The sequence below is a fragment of the Myotis davidii genome, unplaced genomic scaffold (assembly GCF_000327345.1).
Source record: "Myotis davidii unplaced genomic scaffold, ASM32734v1 scaffold346, whole genome shotgun sequence".
Taxonomy (NCBI): domain Eukaryota; kingdom Metazoa; phylum Chordata; class Mammalia; order Chiroptera; family Vespertilionidae; genus Myotis; species Myotis davidii.
The window spans coordinates 676320-686518 of NW_006297386.1; the positions used below are offsets into that span (position 1 = coordinate 676320).

At 38.0% G+C, this 10199-nt stretch overlaps 1 protein-coding gene across 3 annotated transcripts in view; it reads right to left on the bottom strand.

Annotated features, from left to right (window-relative positions):
* The window catches only part of LOC102773004 (solute carrier organic anion transporter family member 1B3), a 50418-nt gene that overhangs the window by 4011 nt on the left and 36208 nt on the right, over positions 1-10199 (bottom strand). For all 3 annotated transcript variants that reach the window (XM_006773153.2, XM_015570092.1, XM_006773154.2), the window contains 4 exons: positions 9686-9851; positions 4858-5042; positions 2422-2486; positions 569-686 (listed from right to left, as the gene is read on the bottom strand). In XM_006773153.2, coding sequence (XP_006773216.1) covers positions 569-686; positions 2422-2486; positions 4858-5042; positions 9686-9851 — 534 coding nt within the window. The remainder of the gene's footprint in view (positions 1-568; positions 687-2421; positions 2487-4857; positions 5043-9685; positions 9852-10199) is intronic.

Sequence of the window (10199 nt, forward strand, 5' to 3'; positions counted from 1 at the left end):
TCATAATTTCTTCTAATACTTGTATTTTCAAATTTTAATGTTTGATTAATCTGCAATTAATTTTTATTTACAGTTAACATATCATTTCCATAATTTTTCTAGCTACCTAGTTGTTTCCTTATGAATAGAATAGTATAGAAATGATTCTTTCCTCTTTGTTTCCCACTGGCCTACGATTAGAGCCCCAGATGATTATTTTGTATCTTCAAGGAGAAGTCAGAGACCATTGAATATAGCTGTTGTATGAGGGGAATGTTTGGAAACAAAAGAGAGTTAGGTAGAAATCCAAGATCTTTTTGTCACTAGCTGTGTGATATTTGAGCATTATTCATTCTCTTTAAATTTTAGTTTCTTCATACTTAAAGAAAAGGAGATAAATAATCATATTCTACAGTTTCTATGAGTATTAAAATGAGATACCAGATTGTTGCTACAACACTGGATATAGTTCATTAAATGATGGCTATAATTAATACTATTATTATACTGTCAATAATATATCATTCCTTAAATTCTTTAAGTTAATCAAAGAAAAACAAATTAATAAAACCCATTAATGACAACTTACCCATAAAGTGAGGAATTATATATCCTACAAGAACCTTGCTTCCCAGAGCTACTGATGGACCACTTCATACATGATCTATCAATCAGAGCCCCAAAATATATAGGAGCTAGAATTCCTCCTGCAACATGAGATGAAATGTCAATCCAAGGAACACCTTTCAAATGTAATGGTGTAATCCACATTGATACATTTGGGATTAAGTAAAAAGTTAAAAACTTTGCAGGACTCTTGCATTGTTTTAGCCTAACTCTACTCAAGAATCAAGATTATTGAGAATCTCAAAGGGTAAAAGGGTCAAATATATGGTGACAGAATGATTTGACTTTGGGTGGTGGACACACAATGCAATATAGAGATCATATATCATGAAAATGTATCCTTGAAACATATAATCTTTTTAACCAATGTCACCACAATAAATTTAACAAAAATTAAAAAAAATTAAAAAACTGAAACCATATATAATAGCCCAGACATCTTTTATCAACTCTCACCCTTACCACCACACATAGGAACACTATATGCCTGTATACTCGGTTCTTCTTATAGTGCCAATTGATTTAAGCCTGATTGATGAAAAGAAGAACGTTGTTTGTAAAATATGAATGTTATATTGGTTCATATTCCACATTTTTAAAAAAATTAATTTTTTTTATTGATTTCAGAGAGGACGGGAGAGGGAGAGAGAGAGAAGCATTAATGATGAGAGAGAATGATTGATCCACTGCCTTCCTCCAGCCTCCCTCCACAACCCGGGCATGTGCCCTTGACCAGAATTGAACCTGGGACCCTTCAGTCCACAGGCCAACGCTCTATCCACTGAGCCAAACTGGCTAGGCCACTCTCCCCGCCTTTTTTGGCAAAGAGAGCTGGAAGAGTGGAAATAGACATGGCTTTGCAGGGAAATGAAAAAGCTCTCAACTTAACTGCTGCCAAAGCAGGAGATTTTCAACTCCATTTTTAAAAAATTAAAAGGTAAATGCCAACACTAAGGCTTCCTCCCCAATTGTTTTTGAATTGGTAGTCAGTAGGTATTTTTTCCATAGAAGCAATAGGTTCCATTGTGTCATATTTTGGACATATCAAAATAGGATGCCCACAAACTAGGATGACAAAATTCCTTTTTTATTCTATTTTATGTTATAGAGGAACTTCCTCTATCCTCAGTCTCATTTTAGCATATCTGGCTCCCCAAATTCTATGTTCATCTGCTAGCTTCTGTGCTCTAGATTATGGAGGAAGGCCTCTCCATTGGATCTGGAGATAGGAAACAACAAACCCTGAAATTCCCCTAGCTTTCATTCAAAACACTCCCTTATTCTAACATGCTCATTTCTTTTAGTTCTCATTTGCTCTTGCATTTTAAACTTCTGATAAAAGTTAGCTGCCCCAGCCTAGAGAACTAGGCAGTGGGAAGCGAGGTAGCGTTAAGTCCACTTCTGTAGTTTTGTAGTCTGAGTCTGACTGCATTCCCAGGCCCCTCCTGAGCTGTTTTAACCCCCTCAGTGTAAAAGGAAGGCCCACTACTCTGCCTATGGGAAGAAATATTCTTAAGTCTGAAAGTAAAACAAAACAAAATAAACTTTACAGACCATCTATTTTTGTGCTGGAAAAGTGTAAAACAAATATGATTCCTTATTCTAGTTAAAGATGGACTTGAACCAGAATGAACAAATTCTCTTTTAATTCACCCAGTTTTCCCCTGTCATGTATTATTTGTCATTTATCACAAAAATGGAAATCAAATTTATTTATACTTTTTTTTCTTTCTTAAAATTTGAAATTAATTATATTCTGTCTTTGAGCTTTGATGTGAAAATTTATATCTTGAATTTATAACCTATTTATCATACCTAGTGCTCGTATAGTGAGTGTATGGAAACCCACTGCAAGAGATTTCAGTTCAGGCTGAACATTTCTGAAATAAAATAAAAGCAAAAACTTCATTAAAGCATCTTTAAAATGCCAAACTGAGCTCAATATTAAAACATTTCTGTGTCATTGTTCTTCATGGTTGAATAAAAACCCTAAATAGCTGACTTTATTTAAAATTATGTTTTCAGTTGTTTGAAAAGGAAAATATCTGAATGATAATAATAATTATTTTTACCTTATTTATTTAATGCATTATGATTTCAGGACAATGTAACAAACATTTTCACATTGGCTCCTTATGAAATCCTATAAGATAGTGGTCAGAACAGACTTTATTATGTCTAGGAAGAAATTGAATCTGTGTGGTTTATTTAGTTGACAGGCCGTGAGCACACACTTTGGGTCTAGGTTACAGCACAAATCTTTCTACCATCTTATTTCTGTCATTGCTGTTAACAGAAAAGTTGACTGATAAGATTCAGGAATTACATAATACAACCACGGGGGTGGGGGTAAAAAATATCTGCACTTTAGTGTCTAATTTTAATGTATATTTTTATTTTAGAGTCTGCTTCCCAAAAGTTTTCTTTTGATAAAAATCAAAAGCTGGCGAGAGATCAATGCCTGTTTTTGACATATGGTAATGTTAATCTTAACCACTTTCTCAATATGATAAAATATAAATGCCATCAATGATGGAACAAACATCTCTCAAAGCCCAGTTTTCTTCATGAGAGATTTTAAACTAAGAAGCTAAGACTGGTTGAGATGCAAGCTAATATGAAGTCCTGAGATGATTTTCTGTAAGTTAAAATCTGCAATTTGGGAAATATGGAAGACTTCTCCTTTTGAGTAAACAACATTTATATTAAGGTGGAATAGTATCTGTGAAATAAATTAGTATAAAAATTTCACAATACTCAGGGTCAGAGTAGAATTCAAACAACTGTAGACTCAATGTATAGGTCTATATTCATTTTTACAAAAGTCAATATATTTGTTTGTTTGTTTTCCCCCTTCCATGTCATGCGATTGGCTGACAGTTACTTGGAGTCAACTATCTAGGTCTTATAAGTATAATTAGATGCTTACCCAGGTCACCATAATTATACATATATGTTCTTAAGACCTACATTCAAGTATTTATGTTTTCAATTTTAGGCGATTGAAAAATTACTTTCACCGATAAGGCTTGTCTTACTGATACCTTCCTAACCCTGCAGTTTTATCTTGTGCATTTCTCTCTTATTAACTATGTTTCAACCAACAGGCTTCTTTGAATTCCTCAAACACACCAGTTCTTTCCTGCCTTGAGCATTGGCACCTAGACCTGTGAAGTTCTTCATTTGGCTAACTTTAACTTATTCTCAGTGGTTCTCAACCCTCCTAATGCCGTGACCCTAATGCCGTGGCCCTCATGTTGTGGTGACCGCCAATTTCATTGTTACAAATTGAACATAATTAAAGCATAGTGATTAATCACAAAACAATATGTAATTATATATGTGTTTTCCGATGGTCTTAGGCGACCCCTGTGAAAGGGTAGTTCGACCCCCAAAGGGGTTGCGACCCACAGGTTGAGAACCTCTGCGAGTCTAGACCTTTAGATTAAATGTCATTTTTTGAAAAAGTGCTCTTTGAGTCTTCTTCCTTATAGCTCCTCACCTCAATCCTAAATTAGGTTTCCCTTTTAATTCTCTCAATAGAACTCTTTTTCTTTATGAGTAATAATGATAATTTGTAATTATGTGTTTATTTTTAAGCTTATTTATCTTATGTCAGTCTTCCTTGTCAGACTCTAAGCTGTATGGGAATAGGTACTTTGTTTTATTCACCATGGTATATATATTTTTTTTTTTATCAAGCACAGTTCTAAATATTTGTTTAATGAGTGAAGAAAGGAATGAATTCTGTTCATATATTTTTCTTTTGCCTGTGAAGGTATTTGAGAGACTAGGTCAAAAACCATTCTAGGAGTGGATTAAAAGCTTTGGAATATTATAGACCTTATATTATACAGCATTGTTCCTAAATGTTTTCTTCAAATAAAATTAATAGGTAATTCATTCTGACAGGCTCATTAGGATATAAGGTGTTTCAAAATTAAAAGTTCATTTAGAATCACAACAGAAATTTTTTAAGGATTGAAGCAATTATCAATCTGTCTGTGTTTTAATATTCTTAGCAAGAGGAGCAAGTATAGAATCTATATTTTTATAATGTAAGAATCAGAGCTAAAGTATGATGAATGATGACATTGAAGTATCACAATAATCCTAAGAAAATGCATTCTTAGAACATTAAAGTGTAACAAAGTATGAATTTGGGTTCCAAATATATTATGGAAAAATATGTACATTATTAGGTGTATTATATCTAATATACATAAAAACATTTAAAAAAATTATACTCACTTAAAAACCAGCATGATAGTTGAGACAGTTCCCAATGAAGAGGTAAACGAATTCAGGATTTGCACTGCTATATACATATAAAATTTTTTTACACACTGACCATCTCTTGGGCATGCACCCAAAATCACTGAGTTGCTTTTGTTCTGGAAACCAGTTGCTTCTACACAACTACAGTTATGAAACACCTAAAAAACAGTTTTTGAAATATTACAGAATATATCTGCACAATATGATTGGTCTATAAATACAGCCCAGTATAGGTAAGGAAGTCTCATTTATTCAAACTAAAATAATTACAGGCTTTAAATAAAATAGTCTAAAAATACAGTTGTTTAATAGTTGATAGGCAAAATAGTTTCCTGGATACCCTTCTAGAAAAAAAAGTAAATCACCATTAACATTTAATTCATTTCTCATTTAAAATTTAGGAAAGAATAGAAGAAATTAATGTCTGAAACTCTGTATGTAATTTTCTCATTAATATAAATTCTTTTACTATCTCTCTTCTACTCACGTTTGCTATGTATAACACACCTAATTACTCTCTTTAACAATTTCTACTAAGTATCAAGGACATTTCTTGAGGAGGGATTTCCCAAGGAATTCAGAAAATATAGTAGTTTGGAAGGGGCCAAGACCTGGAAGTAGGCAGAGTCCTTCATTGGAATAAGGCAGAGTCCAGGGGAAAAGCGGCCAGTCAGGGATGATGGAATTCTACCTTGGCAGTAAACACTACATTCAAGAGCATAATGAGATTATATCAGTGATTCTCAACCTTCTGGCCCTTTAAATACAATTCCTCATGTTGTGACCCAACCATAAAATTATTTTCATTGCTACTTCATAACTGTAATGTTGCTACTGTTATGAATCGTAATGTAAATATCTGATATGCAGGATGGTCTTAGGTGAGCCCTGTGAAAGGGTCGTTCGACTGCCAAAGGGGTCGCGACCCACAGGTTGAGAACCGCTGGAATAGATACTTTTATTACCAGATCTTATTAAATCCAACAGAATACCCTAATAGAACATAGAAGGAGAAAACTTAGGAACAAATGATTTTTGAGATTTAATTTTGCTTCTGTTCAGGAGCCAGAAGGGTGAGTGCTGGGCGGTGTGGCTACATTGTGGGGAGGCAAATCTAATCACTCTTGTGAGTTCAGCTAGCACTATCCTAGGAAGAGGAAGTGCTCACTTCCCTCCTACAAGCTAGTGGGTACCTCCACTGGGTGTAGTTCTGCAGGGCGGCGGGGGGCTAGGGTGGGGGGGGCGAGAAGAAAGAGTGGCTCACAGCAGAAATATTCAAAGTGTGAGGCTATTGTCTGGGTCTGGGACCAAGTGCTTAGCCTCCCCTCCCTCTCCTCACCCCTTGTGGGCTGGGCTGGCGTTATCCCCAAGAGAGACATTTGATCTATCCCCAGGGTGGCTGAGTCTCTCCTGCAGAGGGGATGGCTGACTGACTGTACCAAACCTGAACCTGCAGGGACCCCTCCTAGAGGGAACTAGAGTTGGAGACTCTGGCAGAGACTGAGGGGTTTGGCTTTGAAGTAGGGGCCACTTTCCTCTCATTGAGTGCCTACCTGCATGATCCTCAAGTAGGGGACTCACTAGCTCTATCCTCCTGATCCCAGTTGCCCCACCCTACTGAGCTTACAACCAGGAGAAGAGGCTGTGGATCAAGGCTAGCCTGGGCTCACACTACAGTCTTTCTTTGGAGAGCTCTGGAGGAAGATGAAGCGACCTCAGGGAAGGCAGCATAGCCAACAGGTGGAGGCAGACCTCAGGGAGCCTCAGTCTTTTTACAGATCTGTCCCCACTCCCAGTCCTAACCTGAAGGAAGCCGACACTTTTACACAGATTTGCCCCTCCCATGCACACTCAGGTCCAGCAGACACAGACACAAATGTGAGCAGCATGGTAGCTACAGATAGGCAGCCCAAGGTTGGTTACATACAATGCTGACAGTGACCTGTACCTGAAATTCACTGAAGTAGACTCAGAACCAACACAACCAGTGGTGGGCTTCACACCACACCAGGGACTGACCCAACAAGCTACCCAGGTGACACACCCAGAGTTGGCTTCCTGCTGGGAACAACTCCATCTAATGGAGTGGGGGGAAGGGGTAGCCCCTACATAGCATCTCATACAATGTGAATGAAGTTTACCATTATAGTTACCCAGCCTGAAGGGTCAACTCCACACATAAAAGGGCAAACAGCTTTCAACATTCAAGACTCAACTACAACAGGATGTGCACATAACCCACAAAAAACATTTCTGGAGCACAGAGCTTGGGTGATTTGGAAGGTTGTGCCACTGAGCCCAACAAGACACCTCCATCATAAAGCCATTATAACAAGTTTAGGAATCATAGCAAATCTACCTAATACACAGAGAAAAAATGGGGAGACAAAGAAAAATTCTCTCAACAAAAGTATAAGAGAAATACCAGAGAGATGCAAATTAAAACCATAATAAGATATCAGTCCATGCCTGTCAGAATGGCTATCATCAGTAAATCAACAAATGAAAAGTGCTGGTGAGGATGTGGAGAAAAGGAATTAAATGAAATGGATGAAATGGAAGCAACTAAAATACCAGATGTAGAGTTTAAAATAGTCGTTATAAGGATGCTCAAAGAATGAATAATCTCAGTGAGAACTTAAGCAAAGAGATTAAGCATTAAAAAGAACACAGAAATCATAAAAATGAACCAGTCAGATATGAAGAATACTATATCTGAAATTAAGAAAACATTAGAAGGAATCAACAGCAGGTTAGATGAAGCAGAAGATTGAATCCATGAATCAGAGGACAAGATAACAGTAAGCACCCAAGCAGAGCAACAAAAAGAAAAGGGAATTAAAAGAAATGAAGAAAGTCTAAAAAACCTCTGGGACTACATCAAGTGTAACAACATCCACATAATAGGGGTACCAGAAGAAGAAGAAGAAGAGGAGAGTGCAAGAGGTAGAGAACCTGTTTGAAGAAATAATGGCAGAAAACTTCCCTAACCTGGTGAAGGGAAAAGTCACACAGATTCAGGAAGCACAGAGAATTCCAATCAAGATGAACTCAAAGAAACCCTCACCAAGACATCATAATTAAAATGGCAAAGATTAAAGATAAAGAGAGAATCTCAAAGGTAGCAAGAGAGAGATAGTTATTTACTTAAAAGTGAGTTATCGTAAGTCTGTCAGCTGATTTCTCAACAGGAACACTCAGAGAGACTGGCATGAAGTATTCAAAGTGAAGTATTGCAAAGATCTGCAGCTAAGACTGCTTGATCCAGAAAGGTATCAATTAAAATTAAAGAGGAAAAAAAGCTTCCCAGACAAAAAAAGCTAAAGGAGTTTATTACCACCAAACAAGTATTGGAATAAATGTTAAAGAGGCTATTTTAAGAAGAAATAGAGAGGAACATAGATATAGAGGAAAAAAAGATACCATCACCAGAGAGATGCAAATTAAAACCATAATAAGATATCAGTAAATCAACAAATGCAAAGTGCTGGTGAGGATATGGAGAAAGGGAACCCTAGTGCACTGTTGGTGGGAATGCAGACTGGTGCAGCTATCATGGGAAACAGTATGGAGGTTTATCAAAAAATTAAAAGTGCAATTGCCTTTTGACCCAGTGATCTTTTTTCTGGGAATATGTCCTAAGATTCCTGAAACACCAATTATAAAAAGTATGCACTCCTCTGGTCATAGCAGTTTTATCTACAATTAGAGGCCCGGTGCACAAATTTCATGCACTGGCGGGGGGGGGGCGTGGGAGGGGGTTGTCCCTGAGCTCAGCCTACACACTCTGCAATCTGGGACCCCTTGGGGGATGTCTGACTGCCGGTCTGCAATTTCATGCCAGCTGGGTCATCCCCAACTGCCCTCCCTGCAGGCCTGGTCCCCACCAACTGCCTTCCCCTGCAGGCCTGGTACCCCTCGCCAACTGCCTTCCCCTATAGGCCTGGTCACCTCCAACTGCCCTCCCCTGCCAGCCTGGTCGCCCCCAACTGCCCTCCCTTTCAGGCCCGGTCACCCCTAACTGCTTTCCCTTGGTGGCCTGGTTGCCCCTAACTGTCCCCCCTGAAGGCCTGGTTACCCCTAACTACCCTCCCCTGCTGGCCTAATTGCCCACAAATGCCCTTGCCTGCCAGCCATCTTGTGGTGGCCATCTTGTGCTCACATAGGGGTGGCCATTTTGTGTGAGGGCATGAGGGTCAATTTGCATATTACCTCTTTATTATATAGGATAGCCAAGATCTGAAAATATCCCAAATGCCCATCAGTAAATGAATAGACAAAGAACTATGGTATATTTACACCATGGAATACTGCATAGCTGTAAAAAAAAAAAAAAAGGAAAAGAATTCTTACCTTTTGCAATAGCATAAGTGGACCTGGATATTATTATGCTAAGTGAAATAAGCCAGTCAGAGAAAGACAAATACCATATAATCTCACTTATATGTGGAATCTAATGAACAAAATAAACTGATGAACAAAATAGAAACAGAGGTATGGACACACGGAATAGATTGACAGTTGTCAGTGGGGAGGGGGAACTGGATGAAAGAAGATGAAGTGATTAGCCAAAGAAAATATATGCAAAATCTATAGACACAGACAACAGTGTGGTGGTGGCCAGATGAAGGGCGGGTGGGGGCTGGGTGGAGGTTGGCAAAGGGAGGGAAATTGGAACATCTGTAATAGTGTTAACAATCAAAGTAAAGTTAAAAAAGAGAGAAATCTGACAAATAACTTGTAAATCAAATCTGTGATTCTGATTAGGGGAGAAGAGAAAAAACACACACCTAATACTCACCATAGATTTTTTATTGCCACTTGAAGATTTACATCCTGCTAGACAAGGTGATATGTAAGTTATCCCATTGTCCCCACAGACTGGTTCCCATTCAGTTTCATCACAATTGCAGTCTGAGTTGCAATACGAAAGTGGTACGTTTATATGAGATGACACTGGATTATTTCTGCAAAGATATGATAGACATATATCAAAAAACAGAGGAGAAGAAGAACAGAGGAAAAGAAGAAGGAGAAAGAGAAGGAGAAGAAGGAGAAGGAGAAGAAGAAGGAGAAGGAGAAGGCCTAACCGGTTTGGCTCAGTGGATAGAGCATTGGCCTGTGGACTGAAGGGTCCCAGGTTTGATTCTGGTCAAGGGCATGTACCTTGGTTGGGGGCACATCCCCAGTAGGGGGTGTGCAGGAGGCAGCTGATTGACGTTTCTCTCTCATCAATGTTTCTAACTCTCCATCTCTCCCTTCCTCTCTGTAAACAAATCAATAAAATATATTTTAACAAAGAGAAAGTGAATGCT